This window comes from Nycticebus coucang, chromosome 2 (genome assembly GCF_027406575.1).
Source record: "Nycticebus coucang isolate mNycCou1 chromosome 2, mNycCou1.pri, whole genome shotgun sequence".
In the NCBI taxonomy this organism is placed as follows: Eukaryota; Metazoa; Chordata; class Mammalia; order Primates; family Lorisidae; genus Nycticebus; species Nycticebus coucang.
In genome coordinates, this window is record NC_069781.1 from 87,474,550 (window position 1) to 87,499,292 (window position 24,743).

The following is a 24,743-nucleotide window of genomic DNA, read 5'->3' on the forward strand; positions in this document are numbered from 1 at the left end:
AATAATGGAATTAGATTCACATATTTTGGAACTGTTAGATACAGTATAATTTCTATGTGGCACCCATAGCTCAGTTGGCAGGGTACCAGCCATATACACCTAGGGTGGCGGGTTCAAAACCAGACCAGGCCTGCTAAGCAACAATGGCAATTGCAAACAAAAAATAGCTGTGCATTATGGCAGGTGCCTGTAGTCCCGGCCACTTGGGAGGCTGAGGCAAGAGAATTGCTTATGCCCAAGAGTTTGAGGTTGCTGTGAGCTATGAAGCCATGGCAGTCTACCCAGGGTGACAGCTTGCGACTGTCCCCCCCCCCAAAAAAAAAAGTATCCTGAGGAAAAAAAGACTATCAAAATTAACTAGGCAGATTTCGTCTTTCCCTTCAAAAGATGAAATATATAAGGCAGATGTGTTGGTACCTGTCATCCCAGCTACTTGGGAAGTTGAGGTAGAAGGATTGCTTGAGCCTATACAAGTCCAACCTGGGCAACATAGCAAGACTCTTATCTCTTTAATCAAAAACAAAAGAAAGGGAGGGAGGGAGGGAGGAAAAGAGGAAGGAAGGAAGGAAGACGGGAATGACACAGGGAATGAATTAAATAGCAGATTAATCATGACTGAAGTTGGAGGATAAGTAAAATATGAAACTGAACAAGTTATGCAGAATGCAGCCCAGAGAGATAAGGCCATAAGATGCTCAAAAGAAAGATTAGCCATTAAGGTAGTATGAGAAGGTCTGATATGGTTCACAGGGATTCTTTTTTTTTTTTTTTTTGAGACAGGAGTCTCATTTCATCACCTGGGGTAGAGTGCTGTGGTGTCCTAGCTCACACCAACCTCAAACTCTTGGAGTCAAGAAATCCTCTTGCCTCATCCTCCCAAGGAGCTGGGACTGCAGACCTGCACCACCACACCCAGCTAGTTTTTCCATTTTTAGTAGAGACGGGGTCTTGCTCTTGCTCAGGCTGGTCTCGAACTGCTGAGATCAAGCAATCCATGGGCCTCGGCCTCCCAGAGTGCTCGGATTACAGGCGTTAGCCAGAGCTCCTGTCCAGCTTCCCAGGGGTTTTGAAGAGAAGGACCAGAGAATAGTGAAAAGGCAGCTTTCAGAGATAATAGATAAGAATTCCAAGGAATTAGACTTTAAACTGCAGGTAAAGGCAGAATACAAATGTCTACATACAATAACTAAGAAAATGCCATGAAGGCTACATTGAACCATTTGATGAGAATATTTCAGATTATATGTGAAACCAGCACATTGTACCCCTTGATTGCACTAACGTACACAGCTATGATTTAACAATAAAAAAAAGAATCAAAAAAAAAAAAAACAAAGAATTCCAAAAAAGCTTTTAAAAAATCCATACATACATCTTAATGAGCCTGCAAAATAGATTAGTTAAAGAGAAGATATGAAAAGGAGAAAAATAGATTGCACATATGGCTGATTTCCTACCAGAAACAATGAGAGCCAGAAGTCAGTAGAATGACATCTTGGAAGGAGTGTTAGTCTAGATTTCTATACCCAGTGAAATGATTTTTCAATACCAGTAAAATAAAGTCATTTTCTGAGGCTACCAAAAGACTTTTGACTACCAAAATTCTCGCTGGAAAGTACATGTACAGAATGTTGTTCAGAAGCAAACCAGGGATCCCAGAGGGAAGTCTGAGCTACAGAAAGGAGGGCAAAGAAGATACAGTTGACCCTTACACAATTGGGAGTTAGGCACACTGTCCTCTCACACAGTTGGAAACTCTGTATAACTTTTGTCTCCCTCCAAACTTAACAACTAATACCCTACGGTTGACTGGAAGCCTTACCAATGACGTAAACAGTTGATTAATACATATTTTATATGTTACATGTATTATATACTGTATTCTTAGAATAAAGACACAGAAAAGAAATTGTTGGTAAGAAAATCATAAGGAAGAAAATGTTCCTTTGCTGTTCCCTGTGTGGAGGTGGGTCATCATAAATAAATGTCTACATTGTCATCTGTTGCACAATGACGAGACTGAGGAGGAGGAGAAAAAAAGAAAAGAGGTTGGTCTTACTGTATCAGGGGTGGCAGAGGTGGAAGAAAATCTACATACATGCAAGTAGATCCAAGCAGTTCAAACCTGTGTTGTTTAAGGGTCAACTTTATTTGTAAATCTATACAAACATGGATTATTTAAAGAAATAATAGTAGGCTAGGCACAGTGGCTCACGCCTATAGTCCTAGCACTCTGGGAGGCCGAGGCAGGTGGATTGCCTGAGCTCAGGAGTTGGAGACCAACCTGAGAAAGAGTGAGACCTCATCTCTACTAAAAATAGAAAAAGTAGCTGGGCGTTGTGGTGGACACAGTTGTCCCAGCTACTTGGGAGGCTGAGGCAAAGGGATTGCTTGAGCCCAAGAGTTTGAGATAGCTGTGAGCTATGACGCCAAGGCATTCTACCCAAGGCACAGATTGAGACTCTGCCTTAAAAAATAAAAAATAAATAAACAAATAAGGTAGTAACAGTAATGGGTAGTTTCTAGGGTCAAAAAATACAAAATATCTTTATAATCATAGGAAGCTCAGACAGGGGACTGAGAGATATGTGTAGATAGGTAATCAGAGTTAAAAAATTCTAAATTCTGTCTTATTTAAAAGAAGAGGAAAAGGGTATTGATGACTTTGTGAGGTATGTTTGTTTTCTTAGATACCTAGGATTACCACTAAATAATAGAATTATAATAACCAACCTGATATAGGGAAATAATTTTAGAAATAAACATAAATGTATCAGTAAATACAGTTACAGTAAATGGACTTAGAATCCTAGTTACAGATAGTCTAGCTTTAGAGAAAAATAATATCATATTCTATTGGTATGACTCATAACTAATACGAACATGGAATGTTTGAAAGTAAAAAGAATAAATAATATATAAATTAAATGTTAACTAGATATACTTATTTCTTTTCACTTTTAGAGTTGTAGTATTGATAAATATTCATAAATGTTTTGTTTCACTAGGAAGATTAATAAGTTTATTCTAAGTAAAACAAGATTGATAGAATTACAAATCACATTAACAAATTGACACTGTAATAAACAAGCTTGGTACAATGGACATGTAAAGAACAATTGGAAGATATACATCATTTTTAAGTACATGGAATATTTATTAACACTGACCATGAATTTGACTATTAAGTCTTATAAAATTCACTTGATCTTAGCCAAAAGGCTGAGAAGCAAAGAATCTCACAAAATTCAAAGAACTAATTTATAGAAATTATATTTCCTATCATAAGGTAATCAAGTTCTTAATTGCTATCAAATGACAATTAATTATAATACCTACATACATTTGAAAATATCAAAACATACTTTAAAGTAACCCATAGGGCAAAAAATAAACCAGAGCTGAATTTAAAAATACCCTGTCGTCCAATAGCACTTGGCATTAATTAATAATAGATACAATGAAATATATGAACAGTATTCTCATTAAGTGAATTAGATATTTGAATAAAAATAATTTACACCATGAATTAATGTTCAGAAACAGTTTAATAAAGAACTATAGCTATTAATTACTAGGTTCAGGGGAAAATTAGTAGTTGAGCTTGAAGCTTCTAAAAGGTATTCCTTTAAAAATTCAGCATTTTGGCTGGGTATGGTAGCTCACTGGGCGGATTGCTCAAGGCCAGGAGTTTGGGACAAACCTTAGCAACATACCAAGATCCTATTTCTGCAAAATACAAAGTAAAAATTAAAAAATTAGGCAAGTGTGCTACAAGCATGTACCACTATGCTTGCCTAATTTTTCTATTTTTCATAGAAACTGAGTGGTACTATTGCCCAGGATGATCTGGAACTCCTAACCTAAAGTGATCTTCCTGACTCAGCCTACCAAAATGCTGAGATTACAGGTGTGAGCCACGATGCCCAGGTCTATACCACATTTTCTTTATCCATTATTCTGTTGATGGACACTTAGTTCGCTTCCATATCTTGGCTATTGTACTGCAGTAACCATGGGAGTACAGATAATTCCTTGATGTACTGATTTCCTCTCTTTTGGGTATATATTTGTTAGTAGGATTGCTGGGTCATATGGTTTTTCTATTTGTAGTTTTGGGGAGAAACTACATAATGTTTTCTATTGGAGTTCTATGGAGTGGCTGTGCTAATTTATTACATCCCTACCAACAGTATACTAGCATTCCCTTGTCTCCATGTCCTTGTCCATTTATTATTTTTGGTCTTTTTGATGATAGCCATTTTAACTGGGGTGAGATAATATCTCTTTGTGGTTTTGATTTGCATTTCCTTGATGATTAGTGATGTTGAACAGATTTTCACGATGTACTTTTTGGTCATTTGTATGTCTTCTTTTGAGAAATGTCTATTCAGATCATTTGCCCACTTTTAAATTGAATCATTTCATTTTTATAATGCATTGAGTTCCTAATATATTCTTGTTATTAATCCCTTTTTGCTGTGCAGAAACCTTTTAGCTTGCAATCTCATTTGTCTATTTTTGGTTTTGTTGCTTATACTTTTGAGGTCTTACCCAAAATATCTTTGCCCAGACCAATGTCCTAAAGCATTTCCAAATGTTTTCTTCTAGTAGTTTCATAGTGTCAGTTCTTACATTATTTAAGTCTTTAGTCCATTTTGACTTGATTTTATATATGGCAAGACATAGAAGTCTAGTTTCATTCTTTTACATATAGATATCTAGTTTTCCCAGCAGTATTTATTGAAAAGACTGTTTGTCCCCAGTCACCTTTGTCAAAAATGAGTTGGCTGTACATGTATGTGTGGATTGATTTCTACATTCTCTATTCTACTCCACTGGTCTTTGTTTTTAAGCCAGTACCATGCTGTTTTGTTTATTATAGCTTTGTAGTATATTTTAAAGTCTGGTAGGATGAGGCTTCCACTTTTGTTCTTTTTGCTCAGGATTGCTCTAATTGGGATCTTTTGTATTTCCATACAGATTTTAAGTTTTTTTTTTTTCTATTTCTGTGAAGAATGTCATTGATGTTTTGATAGAGATTGCATTAAATCTATAGGTTACTTTGGGTAGTCTGAACATTATTATTAACCCTTCTACTCCATGAGCATGGGATTTCTTTCCACTTTTTTTTTCCTCTTCAACTTCTCTCACCAGTATTTTATAAGTGGTATTATGTGGTAATATTTTCAGTCTTGCAGTATGAGGTTTGGTTGTATTACTTTTATGTGTTGTTAACAATTTGACAATATATTCCATACTCTTTGATCCAGTAATTCTACTGCTAGGAGTTTGTCCCGAGGTATAAAATGATGTATTCCCAAGGTTGTTCTTAATATCTTTGTTAACATTAGTGAACAACTGGGTAAATTTCCAGGGATAGAAGTCTTATTAAAGAGTTTGTAAGTGTGTGTCCACACAGACATACACACACACACACACACACATATACGCACCACACACATATTTCTGTACATGCCATTTAATTATGCAATATGTTAGTAATGCTTAAAATACATAGATTAATATTTATATAGAAATATATGCATAACATTGCTAAGTTTTAAAAAAGCAGTATATATAATGTGTCTTTGATGTAAACGTGCATGTGTACCTATCAGTTGTAAGTAGAAACTTGTTTGTAGTTGCAAAGAGGACAGAAATACCTCATGACAAGTGTGGTCTGAGCCAACTTACTGTAAAATAAGAAGCACTGAAATGTAATTTGTGGGAATTTAAGTTTTAGTTACCATTTTGCTAACTGTGCTACTTTTGACAGGTCCCTTCACATCTTGGGTCCTTCTAAATGCCTCAGCCCTAAAATGGAGGGGAGGTTGGGCATTGAACTTCATTAGCAATGATAAATGCATGGTAATAATTGTCACATCCCTCTTCTGCAGCCATGGCAGACATTAGTCATCCGTCGTAGTATTCTCTCTCTGGGCTCCAGCATACCATAGAATACTTCCCAACAGACTGCTTTAGGCCACCATCTCTAAGAAAATGGTACTTTATACTTGAAACTTCTTTACCATCCTTAGAAATCCTTTCAGCTAAAAAGTTTTTCTGATCAAGGAACAAAGTTACTGTGGCAAGAAATAATAGAGAATTCTTTAAAATTATTTTTAATTTTCTAGTATTCACATTTTAAATAAAACAACAAAAAGATAAAAACAAATTTGTGATATGCATGTAAATGTTGATATATTTTATTAAATAAAATATCTCAGCATCTAATGATATAAAATAATTATTAAGATATTTTACCTTTTTCTTTGTTTTGTTTTGTTTTGCGTTGAGACAGAGTCTCACTCTATCTCCCTGAGTAGAGTAAATGGCATCATCATAGCTCACTGCAACCTCAGACTCCTAGGCTCTAGTGATCCTCCTGCCTAGCCTCCCGCATAGCTGGGACTGCAATCTATACAAAAGTCACCTGGCTGTTTTTTTAATTTTATTTTTAATTACAATTCAATAAAATTTAAAATTAAAGTGAGGTTGCACCAGCCACCTTTCAAGTCCATGAGAAGCCACATGTGGCTGATGACCCCCATATGGTCAATAGAGGTTTGGAGGATACAAGGCACACCATCAGGAGACTTTCTGATTGAGAAAGCAAGATTTCACGAATAAACATATTCAGAATGTATTAAACAATAAAATCAAGTGCTGAAAGTTTGCCATGGACAGGCAAAGTGCTGCATGGAAAGGAAGTTTCAGAAATGCCACAGCTGGGTCCCTTCTTCACCACTTTGAAGCCTGAGTGGTGGCAATGACACCTTGCGTCTGTGAGAATGGAGTGTCTTGCTTTAGAAAGTGTGTGTATTCTGCTGCAGGCATGGGACCCGCTGTGCTGGAGAAGTGGCAGCCGCTGCAAACAACTCTCACTGCACGGTCGGAATTGCTTTCAACGCCAAGATCGGAGGTATGGAAAACAGACTTACGTGGGTATAGAAAAGCGCTAACTGGCTCTTGGAACCCTTTTAAAATGAAAAATAACGATGAGGCCCATCTTGCCATAGTAGTGTTCACCTATTGAACAGGTAGGTTCACCTAGCAAAATGCCCATATTAACATGTGTTGAAATACAGTTAAAGATTTCTGATATATATCGTTATCTTTGAAAAAGACTTTCAAAGCAGTACCCCCAAAGTGTTGCAAGTACTTTCTTTTAAACAAGCTTGAAAAAATGTTATCCAGTAGTGAAGATGGGCATTGACATTTGTAACAAAACTATACAATCAGTGTCTGGGTCAGAAAGAACTAATGCTATAGGGCTGCGGTCCCATATGCCATATGCAGAGGTGGTGGGTTCAAACCCAGCCCCGGCCAAAAAAAACAAAAAAAAAACTAATGCTATAAACATCGGGCCATATCTCTGTGGAAAGAAGAATTTTGAAATTTTCTGAAAGCAGAAAATGCTTGTATTTCTTTTGCTTAGGCTTTACAAATAGTTCTTTTTAATTGTAATCAAAGTGGGAAATGGTGAAACCTTCTTGTTCATGGTCTCATAATGTAATGACATTGTGTTCATGAATGATTCAGATTACATCTATACAGATGCACACACACGCACAAACTCACTATGTATATGCTTACTGTAAGCACTCGGCCAAAGCAGTGTACACCCAAGCATTTGTGAAAGCATGCTCTAACTTTCCCATTTGTAATCATCTTCATAAGTAACAGCCTGGTTCCACAATCACGCACAAATGAGAAGAAAACATTGTAATGGATTTTATAGAGCCTTGTGACTGTTGTTATGCCTAGCCTGACAGTGTTCCCTAGGCTTCTAAAAGATGTCGTAAGATGAATGAAGCTCCTGGAACCAGGCTGACCTCCTTTGTCTCCAAAGCACTATTTGTTTCCAAGTGGTAAGCAGGGAGTTGGAACTAAAAACAAAAATGACAGTTTTTCTAGGATAAGGGTATAAATATAGAGGTCCTGTATCATGAAATATTTAGAGTATATAATATGCTTATAACAGAGCTTAGAAAAGGTTTTCTGAAACTACTTTGAGTGTCAGTGGACAGTACACTTGACCTCTTCGTTCTCTTTATTTCTCCCTGAAATCTCTGAGTGGAAAGACCAGTAATTAGCCGCCCTCAGGGAGAACCTATGTGTCAAAGGGATTGCACATGGAGAAGCTGAGGAAAGGAGATGAAGCTGAAATTCCCTGAAGAATGATGAGGGCGCAGGAGGCCCTTGCTCTTCCCCAGAGAATCCAATCAGTGGCTGCCCACTGAGCCCTCCTGCTGCCTCTCATATATGTAGACACACAGCCCAGATCCTCATAGTTACACTCAACACAAACGCAGTGTTCTTACTGACCTTGAAGCAATGAAGGAATGAACTTGTGAACTCACAGGAAAACCTCTGGCCTAAGTTAACAGTACCTTAGTTAAAAAAAAAAAAAAAAGAATGGCAATGACTCAAAAATGTTTTAAAACAAGAACATTCTTAATTATAAGTTTAACCCCCAGACCCAAGACATGAAGGCTTGGAGTTAAATGATGACGAAGAAGCAGACTTTTATCATTAAACATGACAAAATCAAATTTCTGTGTGTGAATTTTTGTTCAGAAAATTAGTAGTACCCTCTCCATATGATTTGGCAAGCATTTTTTTCATGGGATTCATATAAGTTGCATGACACAGAAACCAAATTCAGGTATAGTGTCTTAGTCTCCTGTTGGGATTTGGACACACAGGTAAGATTATTTTGGGCAATTATGGTGATTATTGCAGACCTCATTGTACTGATGAAATAATTTCATTGAATGCTTTTAAATAGAAAATAAGAAGATGTGGTTGTTCATCTTTCTTTGCTAAAAAACATGCAGATGAATTTTTTTTTTTTTGGGAGAAATGGACCATTTAATAATTGGTATTAGACACTTAGAGAAAATATATGGCTGGATCCCACATGAGATCAAGATAAATTCTTTTTTTTATTTTTAATTTCAGTTTGCTTGTTCATTCTTCTTTGTTTGAAGTACATGCAGATGAATTTTAAATATTCATATTAAATTAAAATAAACTCAGGACCCAGTATGTGCAAAATATTATGCTGGGTCTTCTACTCCCATAAAACAAACCACTGACACATTTTCTAAGGGCAATTTCCATTCCATAATTTTTAATGGGACTTGTTCACAGCCTTCATTCTTCATATCACCTGTTAAAATACATATCCTTTAAAATTCAAAAAACCTAGAGGAAAAGCCAGTCAAGAATCATAACAACCAAATGCAATGTCTTTAGAGATACTTGGAAGAAATACAGTGTTAACTGGGGTGCTAGGTGATAGTAAGGATTTATGCGTATTTTTTGTAAAAAACAAAGTAAAGGATGAAGTGTCATATCTGTTATGGAATTTAAAATGGTTCAACCTAATGTTTATATTTTTAGATTAAGAAAATGTAGCAAAATGTTAACAGTTGTTGAGTACTGGTTGTGTAGGTATTTTTTGCTCATTCTTTCTATTTTTATTTGAAGTTTTATAGTTAAAGGTTAAACATTTTTTAAAGCACAAAGAAGACAGTTTCTTCAAGAAGGTTTTTGGTGTAAACCAGTATTACCACCTCAATCCTCATAGTACCTAAAGCTATCTGATTTGATGTTTTATTATTTAATCTCCATTTATTGATAACCAATAAAATCTTGTAATCCTACTGGATAACAAGATTTTCCTAAGGATTAAATTTGGCCTATAATGATATAATTTTAAAATAATACAGTGTTTCATTGGTGGTATTTAGTTTAAGCTGAAAGAACAGTATGCTTACTTAACAATTAGATGTTTTTTGTTGTTGTTTTGCAAGTCTCCAAAATGAAAGTAAAAAAAGAAAACCTGGCATTTGACATATAATTTATTCCTAAATATCTGAGTTTCTGTTTTTCTAAAATAAGGTTAGTAATAAATTTCTATCTTTCTGATAGGAATATACGTAAATGAAGATTAATGCCTAAACATTGCTGAAAGCCTTTGGGAATGATTTGAAGAGTTACATGTACAGAGAGCATGCTCATTTATTATTTGACTTACAAATAACTTAGCTAAAAAGAAATATATTAACTTCACATCCATCTTACAGATTAGTGGATAATATTAAATACCGCGGAAATGAGACCAACCCAACTCGGAGGCTTTCCAAGTGTTATAAGATGTTAGAATGTTTTATAACAATTATGAACACAAATTATTCAATGAAAATAAATTTAAGAAAGATGGGTTGCTTAGGGGTCTTTTTGTCAAGTACTCGCTCAGAGAGAGATGAGAAGAAGGGAATTTGTGGAGGCTACTATAGGGTCTGAAACCTTGGAAAAAGAAAATAATAGATAAAAAAAGATTTTTAAGGAAGTTTTATTTTTGTTTTTTTTGTAACCATGTAATTTCCTTTCTCCCTAAGAGAATGTCCACAAGTATACATTATTTTTTTACTGGGGAAAATATGCTTACTTATGTATTGATTTAAAATGTATTCTCTGCCAGTGATCCTAGCATTCTGAGAGGCCAAGGCAGGAGGATCTCTTGCGCTCAGGAGTTTGAGATCAGCCTGGGCAAAACTGAGACCCTATCACTACCAAAAATAGAAAAATTGACTGGGTGTTGCATTGAGCATCTGAAATCCCAGCTAATAGAGAAGCCGAGGCAGGAGGATTCCTTACACCCAGGAGTTTGAGGTTGCTGTGAGCTAGGCTGAGGCCATGGCACTCTAGCCAAGACAACAGAGTGAGATTTAGTCTCCAAAAACAAACAGACAAAAGTATTCTCTCCCCTTGAAATCCTGCAGCTGGGTTATTTGGGCATCAGGTGGTAAAGCCTTTATAAAGAGCTATTTTCTCCTTTCTGCTTTGCAGGAGTACGAATGCTGGATGGAGATGTCACAGACATGGTTGAAGCGAAATCAGTGAGCTTCAACCCCCAGCATGTGCACATATACAGCGCCAGCTGGGGCCCAGATGATGATGGCAAAACTGTGGATGGACCAGCTCCTCTCACGCGGCAAGCCTTTGAAAACGGTGTTAGAATGGTAAGTTTCAGTAGCACTTGGGCTCTACTGTGTTGATGGGTAATGATTCTTAGTGTAAGAATCTGTGGGATTCCAGTCCTTTAATCTAGAGGAATGGATGAAACTCTTAGGCTGAGCCAGCCACAAGGCTAATGGGAAGAAGTGTTGACATTTGCAATCATGAGTTACTTCTCTTCTGCCAACGAGCTAAGAGCTAGACAGCTTCTTCTAAAGAGAAGGTGTACTATGTACTGAGATGATTAATTCAAAGGAAATGTATTCATTAGTATGTTAATCTTGCATTCAAAGAAGTAAATTCTTAGAACTTGGAGATTTAGTGGAGATAATCTGTTCTCTCCAGGTGGTGTTCTTCTGGGCCCCTCCCTTGTATAGTGCCTCCCTAGTCTTAGGTCTGTCCCAGGACAGTATTTTTATACTGGCTCCCAATCTCTCTAACCAGATAGCTTAATCCATCATTATCTTCCTTGATTGCACTAAAAATAACACTGACCACTCTCCCCCCAAAACTAATTGTGTAACCTGGTGTAATCAAATGTCTGTTTCAAGTTACAAATCTTAAGAAATCCTGTCTTAATTAAGCTGAATAAAAAACCAAAGTGTTAATTTTTTATAGTCATAAAAAGGAGGAGACCTCCTCCAAAGCAATACATTTCTCTTTCTTGTCAATGGACTTTGGGTAATTTAGAGCATACCTTCAGTCATGTTCATTGAAGGCCATCATTTATCTCACCCTAACCTCGTCCAGCACACACTGCTTTCCTTCCACCATAGTACCATGCCCCACCCCAAGCCCTCACATTATTGACCAAATTCTGTTTGACCTTTAAGCCTCAGCTAAAAGTTTACTTCTTCCCAAGAAGCCTTCTCCCTGCTCAAATAGAATTAACTGTAGTCAGTCTCTATTTACGCTTTATATCCTTACTGGTATTCCATAGAGTCAAGCATGTGGTGCCTTATAACAGAGTTAGTTCTGGGTATATCTTTCTCATTAAATTGTAAGTCTTAGAGGGCTGCACCTGTGCTCTACACATCTTTATGGACTCTGCAAAACCTCGTCAGTGCATTGAATTCTAGTGAGTACTCAATAAAAGTTTATTGGGTCAAATTTTACTTACTTCAAATGATGCTGACCACAGGTTTTTTTTATATAAATTCAGCCCAGATTTGAAACAGTAGAATACATTTGGTTGATTGATGTAACATTGCAGCTGGAGTGAGAACAATGATGACTCTCCTATATCTTTGTGGGATTGGTGTTAGGGTTTTAATAGAAGAATGATCTATTCTAAGCCATCTCCTGGTTATTCTGAAATAGACTGGAGGGAAAATTACATACTTGTTTAGCGGACACTTTCTAACTAAATGAGAATTCAGGTTTGATTAAGACATTCACTTTTCTAACTCTGTCAATTTTCAGCTACATTAGAGCCCATCTAAGCCATAGGATGATGCTTAACTCGTTGCCTAGAAGTTTCCTTTCAAGGTACCTTAACACCAAATGAATGTACACTATGTAATCTGGTGATTTTATACCAGACTGTAGACAGTAGACTGTAAATTACTATTTTCTCTCTCTATGCTATCAATAGAACAGGCATTCAAATTAAGTAAGTCAGTAAATTCATATTTAATCTTCAAATTGTGTGTATATGGCTGTTAGAATAAAGAGCAATCTGGAACTTCTCATTAATATGAAAATATTCTGATAATGCACATGGCTTCATTACTGTGCATGTACATGCCTAAAGCCTCAGATCCACAGCTGATTTGACCAACAGACTAACAGGCACATCACTGAATCAGATGAGACATGAAAAAATGATTTTCAAATTTATTTTTGCTGGGGGAATCTTTTGTTCAATGGAAAACTTAACCAGAAGCTTAGTGTGTAAAACAAAGAAAAAAATGTGGTGCTTTGGTTGAAAGAAGAGTAAAAAAGAATTGAGATTAGAACACAACAATCTGGGGGAACTACTTAAACATATAGGGAGATTATATTTAGAAATAAGTCATTTGGAAAAAATTTATTCTGTAACATTATTAATTACAAAAGTAAGCTATGCTGTTTATAACAGATCATACACAAAAATGTATAAAAATGAAATTAATAGTAGATTTCTTCACCCAACTAGGTAATCATTGTTAAGAGTATAGAACACATCTTTCCATATTCTTTTTTTTCCTGCAATTTTTGGCCAGGGCTGGGCTTGAACCCACCACCCCTGGTATAAGGGGCCAGTACCCTACTCCTTGAGCCACAGGTGCTGCCCATCTTTCCATATTCTTACGGACATAAACGTGATAAAGGGGGAACATAAACCCCTGTACATTTCTGTATTCACCAAATAGTCTGCCATGAGTTTCCCTCCAGGGCAACCCATAAGACAGAACTCATTTGATCTATTAGTTTCAAAACATTTGGAGTATAGAGTTTTTTTAATAGTCCATTGAAAATCTTTTAGGGTTTTAGCCTGTGGGGAAAAAAAAGGAGTTCAGTTTTGAAACAAACCATTTAGAGTTGAGTTAGTAACAAAAGAAATTATTTCTAAAAAGAATAAATTATTTCCTGGCTCCTAGAATTGTACATCTAAATATGGAAAAACAGTGGTGGCCCTTTTTCATGTGATAAGGGCAATGGGATAACCTTTTCAAGTGTTTAATATATATAGGCTTTCGGGTTGGTCTAGGGCTGTGTCCTGTGAGCGTACATAATCTAGGTACCTCCCTGGTTCCATTTTCCCATCTATGGTAGGGTGATGGTAGTACTCACAGAGATGAAATGAGACGTAAAAAATGCATGTAAAGTAATTAACATTATACCTGAAATGTAATAAATACACTTTATTTCTTTCAGAGAAAAGATCATGTCCTTCCAAAGAACTGTTTATATATGTCCTTAGCCCCTCAACCTTCTTTCCGATACCATTTCCAAACTTCAGAATTCTAGACGATTCCATGGAGCTACCTGTTGGGATAGATTAAATATCGTATGGTTCAAGTCAACACAGACGTTCTGAGCTCTGTAGTGTCATTTATTTTGTTCTTTCTATGTCTGTACATGCTTTCAATTTCATTTGCCCCTAAAAGCTTGTCTTCAATTTCAGTGAGATAACCTCTGGATATATAAATTCATTCCAGTTATCTGTGTTTGTAGTTCTGAATTTAGTTTATATTTTCCCAAAGGATGTTTTTCTAAGTACCTATGAATACATAATTTAATATTTTTAAGCAGCATATTAGGTAATCTTTTCCAGGAAAACAAAACCTTTTACTACTTGCTGTGTTACCAGGTATCCAGTGAGAGAGTAAATTTGATAATCTTTGAGATTATTCTGATTTATATTTTTATATAATACATATTATTAAATATATAGAAAATAATCAGATAAAAACTTTATACAGAGTTAGATTACAGAGTACAATAAAGAAATACATGATTTATTAGGAATAAATGATTTAAGGAATAAAAAAATGACTGATGAGATAATTTCCTTCAGTCAGCTAATGAAATTCTATGTAACAAGTGTAGGAATTTGAATTTATTGATCTATCCTATTAAGTTTAGTGAGCCCTTACTTTCTATACACTGTAGATAAAGAGGAGGAAAAGACATTGAAGTTTTTTTTATGTAATACGTAAAATTCTCTGTATTCTAGCAACAAGTCTCAGAAGACAATAAGCCAAGAAATATTCAAGTTTAGGTCAGCAGGCTGGGCATGGTGGCCCATTTCTGTAACCCTAGCACTCTGGGAGGCCAAGGAGGGTGGATTGCTCGAGCTCATAAGTTCGAGACCACCCTGAGCAAGAGTGAGACCTTGTCTCTACTAAAAATGAAAAACTGAGGCAAGAGGATCACTTGAGCCAAAGAGTTTGAGGTTGCTGTGAGCTATAATGCCGTGGCACTTTACCAAGGGCAACAAAATGAGACTGTGACTCAAAAAACAAACAAACAAAGAAAAAGACTGTTTCAGCAGAGGGCAAAAGTAATGAATGAAGTTAAACTGATGGTCCGCTGCCAGGAGGTGATATCTCAACAGAGACATAAATGATAACAAGCCAGGAATGTAAAACCGTGTGTGTGTGTGTGTAATGTTCTATGCAGAAGGAACGCCAAGTGGGAAATATTTTGGTATATTCTCAGAACAGAATACTAGCTTGGGCATTGGAAACAGTGGCAACAGAGAGAGCAAGAGATGGGTTGGAAGGGCAGGCAGGGGCCAGCCAGAATGGTTTTCTAAATGATGGAGGGTATTTGCATTTTATTCTGTGACAGGAAGCCACTGGAAGTTTAAACAGATCACTGGAATGTATCAGTGGGCTGTATGTGGGGTAAGGGATGAGCAGGCAAGTGTGGAAGATAGAAGGGGCCCAGGGGCAACTTGGACCAAGGTGGCAGCAGCATCAAGACCTCCAAAGAGATCAAGCAGCAGCAGAGAGAAGTACAAATACGAAGCAAGATTTTCACAGCAGAAATAAATAGATTTTGTTCAGGGAGTCCAAGTATTGATTGCACCCATTCCTTCTGCTTGCTAATCAAAAAATGTAGCAAATATTGAATTTCCAAATACTCCCTTATTTGCTTACTATAAGATAAGCATTTGGCTCAATAAAATGTAACACTGTTTTCAAAGACTTTAACAAAATCAGAATTGATTCAATTTACAGCCCCGTTAGAATTAATGTGCCAAAATTGCATTAGAGAAACTATGTTAAACAAACCATGTCACAGTTGACAACTTGCTCTTTCTCCTAAGGAATGCATTTTATTGGATGCTAAGGAGGCATAAAATTAAATGCAAGAATTAGAATTATATAATGTGAGCTGACTACAATTAGTAATAATAATAATCACAGCAGCATGAACAACATTGAACATTTTGGCCTGTTATACTATAGTCGCTCTTACGCCCTCACATAGATAATAATTTTTCATCTTCATAATAGTGTCATGAGACAGGTAGTGTTCACCCCAGTTTTATAGAGAGGAAAAAGAGAAAGTTAACACAGCTAAGGAAGTCAGAACATGGGCCTCAATGAAACCTAGTGGATTCTGTTTCATATCATTTCTATTTTACTTAGTACATTTAACCTTCCCCCTTTTTCTGTGGCCACATATTCTAATTTTTCCCCTGTTGCTGTTGTAATTAATTCTTTCTCTCTTGCTTCTCCACTTGTTCACCAGACCTCACCCCTTCTTATCCCATCAAAGACCTATCTCAAGCCATTCTTTTTTCTTTTAATATCAAAATTTCTCTCTCAACTCTATTCTTTCCATCAACATGTATTCATACTGTTAATCCTGCTATCTTAAAGAATGAGAGGAGACACTCTCTTGTTTTATCTCTTTCTAATACTGCCTCATTTTTCTTTTTCCCGTTAGAATGAAATTCTATGAAACCATTATTCATCCTTGCCCTCTATCAGCTCTTATTTATTTCTTTATTTTTTTTGCCAATTATCTCTTGAAGCCACTGCTTCCGGACTCCACCTCAGCAACCCATTGAAGCTGCTTCATCAAGGTCACAGAGACCTTCCTGTGCAAAATGTTGCTGAGCTCTCATCTAACTTGTCCTCACAGGGAGTCCTGCCCGTTTCTTCCTTTGCACAGTATAACACAAGCACACTCCAACCTTCTAGAACTCCTTCTTTGCAATATTAGCCCTCCTTTTTTCATTCTATCTACTTATTTTATTGGCATCTCCTCCATAAACACCCAGAGTTGAACTGTTTGTTCTGCTGTTCCCCAAGTATCAAAAACAGTATCTGGTACTCAGCAGGTATTTAGTGAAGAATGAATGAGTGAATGAATGAATGAATGAATGAATGAATGAACGAATGAGTGAATGAATGAATGAATGACTTGCATGGCACCTTGCTGCATACTTGCATTGTTTTTGCTTAGCATTCTAGAAATGAGTTATAAACATACATTTTATAGAATGGTGGTTAAAGTGCCCAGATTCTGGAGTTAGGCTCTCTGGTTGAAAAATGTGAGTTCTTATACTTTTTTAAAACATTGTTCAAGTTAATTAGCCTTTCTGATGATTAGTTGGTTTCTCTATAAAATGGAGCTAAATGCTAGTGATTACTTTATAGGAGTGTCATGAGGATTATATGATTAATGCCTGTAAAATATTCAGTAGAGTTCCTGAAACAATGTAAAGTCTCTAATTGTGTTATGAATCTTAATCATTATCACCACTGAAAACGGGCACAGTTAATAAAAACAAAATACTGATTAATCATGTTAAATACATAAAAGTCTTGATTGTTCCAAATCTCTGGGTTTAATCAATTTCATATTTGCTAAATGATTTTATGGAAGGTAATTATATAATCTTGAGATTATTATTAGGAAATGGCTTTTAGAAGTGGTAGAAAATATCTAAGAGAATATTTTCTAAAGCACTTTCCGTCAGTCACTAATTTAGTGAAGTACTAAACAAAAGAGGTTGGAGATGGGGGGATTTGTTGTCATAGACACTTCAGAAACATTTTAAAGATTTTTAAAGCACAGTGAAGGCTCCGAGAAGTCCTGCATTTAACTTACCAAGGTTCTCAGCTTTAGTCACATAAAAGCTTTTGTTTTTATCAACTTTCGAGTTGCTTTTAAATTTTATTTTATTTTAAAATCTGGAAGTATTTTATGAAAATTCTTCTAAACTCATTAGACCTTTGGAGTCAGAATGTTTGAATTTTAGTGGTTAAGTCAATTTTTACCAGTATTTATGTCTTACTTTTCTTATTGAGGACACCACCATTCACCCAGTCTCCCTTTCTAAAACCTGTGATTTTTTTTCCTTTCCTTATCACAGTCATCTAATAAGTCTTGCCTGTATATTTCCTAGAAGTCCACAGAGTCTGCCCTCTTTTCCTCACAATTAGAACAGACGTCTGTCATACAGATGTCCGCTCTAATAGCATATTTCCAAAACTTTCCAGCTTAAGCTTCAACTTTCAATTCTGCACGAGCCCTGCAGTCAAAGAAGTATTTTTATGTGCAAATCTTGCCATTTTTTTTCTTTTTAAAACTCTTCACTCACTACTCCCCCTGCCTGACCAAAAGCATTTCAGGCTTCTTAGCAGAACAAACAATTTTTTCAGGGATCTCACAATTGAAATTCGACATGCCATCTTAGGAAAAGACAATTTAAAGATTTGTCTCATACAAACTGACATGGTTCTATTTACCATGGGGAGCCTTTGGCCTGGCTCCTTGGTGTGGCTGGCAAAGAGTTCCCTCAGGGGACATGCTTGGCTTATCTTCTCAGTAAATCCCAAATAGGAAAATGATTTTATAAAATAAGTGAGTCAGTTGGCAATGTTTTCAATATAGCTGACCCCAGGTTTGTTGTCAAAATAAGAAGCTAAGAGCCTAAAGTTTTCTTTGACAGGTTTGTTATTCATTCATTCATTTATTCCTGATTGCATGCAGAGGATACTCACTGGGTGGTTGTGATATTCCAGGCACTTTGCTAAGTGGTGGGAAGGATGAATAACACTCAGCCCTTGTCTTGGGGAAACTCACTGTATAATGATGAATAAATGTTCTAAGTAAAATGCAAGCAAACTCCCAAAGTCCCTTCAGTTTACAGAATCTGCTAAGCTGAGGCAGAATCGGCAGCACACAATAACAACATTTACTGTAGTGCAGTCTAGTTGCCTTGGAGTCATCTTTGCCCCATTTGGACTATTAAACTTTAATAAGAGCTGGTACAATTGACATTCATCAGCAGGTGTCTAACGCATGGACAGCATTTCACAAGTTCTTGACAGTGTGCTTAATCACATTCTTTAGAAAAACAATAAAAAACTTGAAATGGAATCTTGCCAGTAATCAGAAAGGCCTTTATTAAGGTTATCAGTACTTCCCTGATTATCTTACTCAAGAAATGTTTCTTAAGTACCCACTATGTACCAAGCACTGGTTTGGCATTTTCCATAGTCTCTTTCTTCTGGAGAAATTATGCGGTTCCTTATAGATATTTTAGGGGTACAGCTCATGAAATTTGCTTTGTCATTTTATCTACCAGTGCACTTTCAAGTTTAGGTGGGGTTTTTTTGTTCGTTTGTTTCTTCAGCTTTTGAAATACCAATTAAAGCGTAAATTTACAACAGAACAGAGTCACTATCAAGGATAGGCAAGAAGAATCAACGAAATCAACATCATTGGCCCTCAGTCCCTCTGCTGGAACAGTGGCCATTAGCCCATTCTCATGCTATTGTATTCAGGAGTCCAGATGGAAACCAAGACAGTTGATGGACATTTATTGGCATATGTCTGACTGTTCGGTCTCTTACGAAGACTCTGATTACTGTTTTCCCTTCTCCTCCTCAATTGCCTTTTTATTTCACCAGATTTTGAAACTGGATATTTGAAGTAGTTTCTGAAAGCACAAGGTTCCTTTACACTCATACGTTGCTCTTATATATACACACATGTACACACACGTCCTCCACCCCTAAATGAAAGACATATGTTTACCAGGAGGGGAGTGAAGAGGTATAATGAACTTATATAATAAAAGCAGTAATAATAATCATAACAAAATTAGCAAATACCACCCAAGAGGGATATGCTTTTTATCGGATAAGCATCCAGCTGTAACAGGATTGGTACCAGTTTGCATTTTAATAAATGACAGATTGCTGTTAAATTAGTTGGCAAATGTTGTAAAACTTTGGAATGATATATGCTTAAGTAAAGATAGAAAAGGGAGCTTATTTAAAAATTGGTTCCACTTAATGAAAATTGACTGTAACTAGGGTTTACTTTAAAAATCCTCCCTCCAGATTTAATTATATCCTGGTAAAACTCTGTGTATTTTAATGTTCTTTGTTAGAACATTAACAAAGCTAAGAAGTGACTTGCTAAGTGTACCTGGTATAATATCTTTGGAAAATAAAAAAGTGTATATTTGTTAAAAACATATTTGGATTCACATTATATAATTGTCACAAAATTTTCTGAAACCTAAGTATCAAATTGACATTACTATATTAATGTGAATTTTGGAGCATTTTTGTGGGGAGGAGCAGAAATCTATTCTAGCCTTGTGTAGGTGCAACTTTCAAAGATGTATTGTCACCTTGCTTTCAGTTTTAGCTTAGAGATTCCTTCCTGACTCTATGCATAGTTTAACTTTTGCAGATCCCAATCTAAATCTGTTAGACTCTTCTACCCTGGGGTTAACCAGATATCAATTAACAATCTCTCTTTTTCTTTGGGTTTGTTTTGCTGTCTTTATAGTGACTACTGGGGGACCCAGGGAGTAAGTGATTTCTTCTCATAGGAGTGTTCTAGCATAGGCTGGGTGGTCCCTGCTAAGGGAAGAGTCAAAATCATATAGGGGTTGAATGGGATCAAGAAAAGGTTCATACCAGTCCTGAGTTGCTGTGATTCTAACCATAGATTTGAAAGACAGCTGAGAGGGAGAACAGACAAATCAATTTCCTTCAAGATAATGTGACAGTAATTGGAAAAGAAAGGCCACTATATATGTAATCAACAAGGATCAGTTGAGCCTGGTTGATAATGTCCAATGATTTGAAAGTGAGCAAGTAGGGGGAGAGGAAGAGGGAGGACGACGGGGGTCATGATGTATGCCACACCTCTTAGGGGCAGGACACAGCTATACGAGGGACTTTATCTAACAAATGCAATCAGTGTAATGATTCTTCTTTGTACCCTCAGTGAATCCCAAACAATAATAATAATTTTTTTTTAAAAAGTACATATGACTTGTACAGCAGATTTTTTCTCACTGAACTTGAGCCTACCTTCCTCATTTCATGTTTGATAAATACAATCAAACCTAATGTTCAAGTTGTGGACACTGTTATAATCCTAACTCTGACAGCCGATTGAATTAGGCATTGGGGTGCTCCTCACAGGCTCCCCCACTTTATTGATTTGTGAACTAAGACTTGCCAGAGTTAGAGAGCCTAGCCAGCAAGAAACACGACTGTGGTGCTCTCTGCCACCAAGCTCTGTGTGACATCTGCTCCTGTCGAGTGAGTCATGCAGGCCCATCCGTGCACACTCAGCTTTCAGTCAACAGTAGCTGAATTGTGTTCATGAAAGCGAACGCTGGGACAAAGATCTCTCTTTTCTCTGAATTTCCAGAGAATGTACTATCCAGGCGACTGATTTGGCACATCCTGAACTTCGCTATACTGTCCGTTCTCTTGGATGAGCCCCAGGATGGGGTAGAGATTACCAGCCTTGCTCAGTTTGGTTACTCTCTGGCTATTTGGCCTGAGACAAGTTACCAGAGCTGCTATTTCCCTGAGAAAAGGCTGTGATAAAACTTGCTTTGTGTGGCCATTGTGAAGGCTGAATGAGATCACACATGGGCAGCCCCGCATTTGGGCTTCTCCTTAATGGAAGGCCCACGCTGGGTGCATCTCTAAGGACCCTGGAATAGTCAACACAGAGGCTTGTAAATATTATGAGACTAATGCCAGATTTAATTTTTTCTCACGTAGAATTTATTTTCATTTAAGACCAGATTGTGTTTATGGGTAAAAATGGAGAGGGCTGATTTTCTCTGTTTCAGAAAAGTCAGGAGCTACTGCATGTAAGGTCAAGGTTCCTGCTGCAAGCAGTAGAAATGCATGACTCCATTCAAGCCCCACGCTGGGCTTGAGAGAGGGGCTTGAGCTGCTGTTGGAACCAGTTCGCAGGGAGGAGTTTTGTATTCTGGAGCTGACTTGAGAAGAGTATGAGCTTTTCATTATTGCTGGAATATCCCTCTGTCCTCCTTTCCAAGTGCCTTTCCAAACATTTACAGTGAATTCCTTTCATACCCCTGTTGATAATAAATGCTTTTATTCTCTGTGAAAAGAATCCTGCACATTTTACCCCTTCAGTGTACATTTCAAGGTGATGCATACTTCTGAGACTTTCCACATTGTTAATTAATGTTAATACTGGAAGTATCCATCTCAGTTTCATAAACCTGGCTGTTCTAAAAGTCTGAGCATGATTTTGCCTTTGCTCTGGGACGACCCAAGATCTAGAAACTTTTGGCAGGTGTTAGAATGCCTTTTCTTTTCCAAAAACTGAGAATGCTGGGATGGTGGATGCACCTAGAACAGCTGTGTGGTGCTGTGCATTGGGGATTGTGATTCTTTCAGAGAGCCTATGAGATGCACGTTTACTTTTTCAGCTGCTTGCAATGAAGAATTGAACCTAGCCTGCATGCCCCTCCTTCCTTCAGCTAGCGTTAGCCATTCTCACACTGTGGGAAAACAACCTGTGTGGGGCTCAAAGCAAGGAAGACTGTGGGAATGGCCATAAGTAAATAACAACCTCAGGCTTCTGTGAGTCAGATGAGGTCTGAGAGAAGACCAGGGATTGAACAATATGAATGGACCATCAATAGACTGTGAAAAGCAGACAATTATTTGGGAATTGTTGATTTGGCAAATGAAATAAGGCAGAAGGGGAGGTTGTTATTGGGTTTTTAAATTTTCTCTAATCCACCATCATTAAATGTGTTTTCCTAAACCATATCGTTCAGTATTTTTAGGAACACCCAGTGTCACTACCAGTCAGTGGAGGGAGCATCGGACAAAGTGAGACTGGATGTGTGTCAGTCCCAGCCCTGCCTCTAATCAGCTCTGCTACTTTCATTTCATTTCCTTAGTTTCCTTGTGGAGAAAATTTAACATTTAACCTAATGAACTTCTGATGCGTCCAGCTTTACATACTGTCCCTAATACATAATTCACCTCCAAATTTTTATTATTTGAAGTTCCTGAATATAAAGAACAGCTAAAGGTTAATTGAAATAAAATTTTTGGCTTAAAAACATGTTTTTTCTATTAGTAAACACTTAGTTTTTATTTCTTCGTAGATATTCTTCTGTCCATAAAATACTGATTTTTGTCTGGTTGTATTTTAAAGATAAACAAAGGAAAAAAGAACTCTACAGTGTTATGATAACTGTTGTTAGGAGCCAAGGGTCACACTTGTGCACTTTTGTGATGAATTAAGAAACTCTGTTAAGTGTGTGAGCCCTCAGTGTCAACCTTCCTGAAGAAAGGGCATCTCTGATAATGAGATTGATTCTGTTAAGCCTGTAGAGAGTTGATGTTCTACTGAATTTATATTCTAGCAGGTAATGATGAATAAATAGCTTGATTTTTTTCTTTCTATTCACACGATACACATAAAATTAGCTAATTATCAGGAACCTGAATATAGGGGAGTTGTGTATTTGCAGCTGTGATTAATTACTCTTTGTACTAGCCTTTACTACTTTACTCGCCATCTCCAGGGGTTTAGAAAACTGACCTGAAGTCACCGTTAGGCTCTCTAGATTGAATGCAATGTGCTGTCCCTTCATGGACTAGACCATGAGCAATATTGTGAAGAGACCCTAAGGTAGGTTATAAATGGCATTTCAAATTTTGTCATTTTACCAAAATGCTCATAGCAGTTGTCACCAGCAGCTATCCCCATAATTATTATTGGGCTCTCTGTTCTTTTAAAAGCAAAGTCAACTGCATCTGGTGTGCTCAGGAAGCATGTAAAATCGATTTTCATTTGTGAATGGTAAAATTAATAGTTGCTAATAACTGCATCTAATATTTCCAGTGTGTTATTAAAAAGTAAAAGGAACATAAAAAAATCAATTCATATACTTGGCCTAGTGGCTTATTGTGTACATAGGAAATTAGAATACAGGGTACCCAGCATGGAGCTGAGAAGATGGATGAGATTGAGATAGGGAGGGAGTGGCGGTGATGAAGTCATGTCACATGAGAAATGCTAGGAAGGCAGAAATGAAGAGAAGTAGGTAACTATTCATAAAAACGTTCTTTGCTCCATCTTCCCCTGGAGAAGTAGAAATTAACTGCATTGGTATTTTCCATCTTTCTCGTCAATCGTCCTTTACCAGGATGAGAATGGAGAAGACTGTCCCTAGAGTATTTTTTGGAAGTCAGTTGGTGGAGGGTTAGACTGTTCTTCTAACTTAGGCCTGCATGGGCAGCTCTGGCAGCTGATAGTCTGAAGCAGATGGGTAAAGATTAAGACCAGTAGTAGGAGCAGGAATGGGGCTGAGGGAGGCCCTGGCCAGCAGGAGTTGATGGAGGACACTCATTTGATTGTTGGTGAGCTGTTGCAATCATCTTTGGGGAGCTGTTGATTTCCATTGGTAAACACATTCAATCCAAGAATTTATGTTTGGAAACAAGTGGAACGACTGAACTGTTTGCTACACTCGAGTCACCAAGTCAATAAACCATAATTAATGACAGCTTGGTTTCAAAATACAGAAAGTAGTTCCTCCATTTATCTTAGTTATTCTGAGAGCACACCAGTGAAATATTCTGAAAGCAGAAACAGAATCCTGCCAAACCTGTATACTCTTTACATTAGACAAAACATCTCATGTCTGTCTCATTTGAGTCCTTGGAGATTTTTGCAGGGATTGGCACACTTTATTCCCTGAGTCTAATTCAGTTTTGTGTAATTAATTTCCCTCCCCTCAGCCACATCTTACTCAAATGAAATGACTAACGAAACAAGTCTCAGGCTTTAGTAAGCTCATCCCAAAGATGCCGTGTTGCATCTATACTATGTCTACATTTTCTGTGTGCAGACAAAGCTTTCTCCCAACAAGCTGCACCAGTCTAAGTCTCCAAGGCCCTGGCAATGGTGTGGCCATCTGCTCCTGATTAGTTTTCAATTATCAA

The 24,743-nt window shown here is 37.0% G+C and overlaps 1 protein-coding gene across 4 annotated transcripts in view; it reads left to right on the plus strand.

Annotated features, from left to right (window-relative positions):
• Positions 1 to 24,743, plus strand: part of PCSK5 (proprotein convertase subtilisin/kexin type 5) — a 466,549-nt gene that overhangs the window by 160,546 nt on the left and 281,260 nt on the right. For all 4 annotated transcript variants that reach the window (XM_053575543.1, XM_053575548.1, XM_053575551.1 and 1 more), the window contains exons 6-7: positions 6,837 to 6,925; positions 10,864 to 11,036. In XM_053575543.1, the coding sequence (XP_053431518.1) occupies positions 6,837 to 6,925; positions 10,864 to 11,036 (262 nt within the window). The remainder of the gene's footprint in view (positions 1 to 6,836; positions 6,926 to 10,863; positions 11,037 to 24,743) is intronic.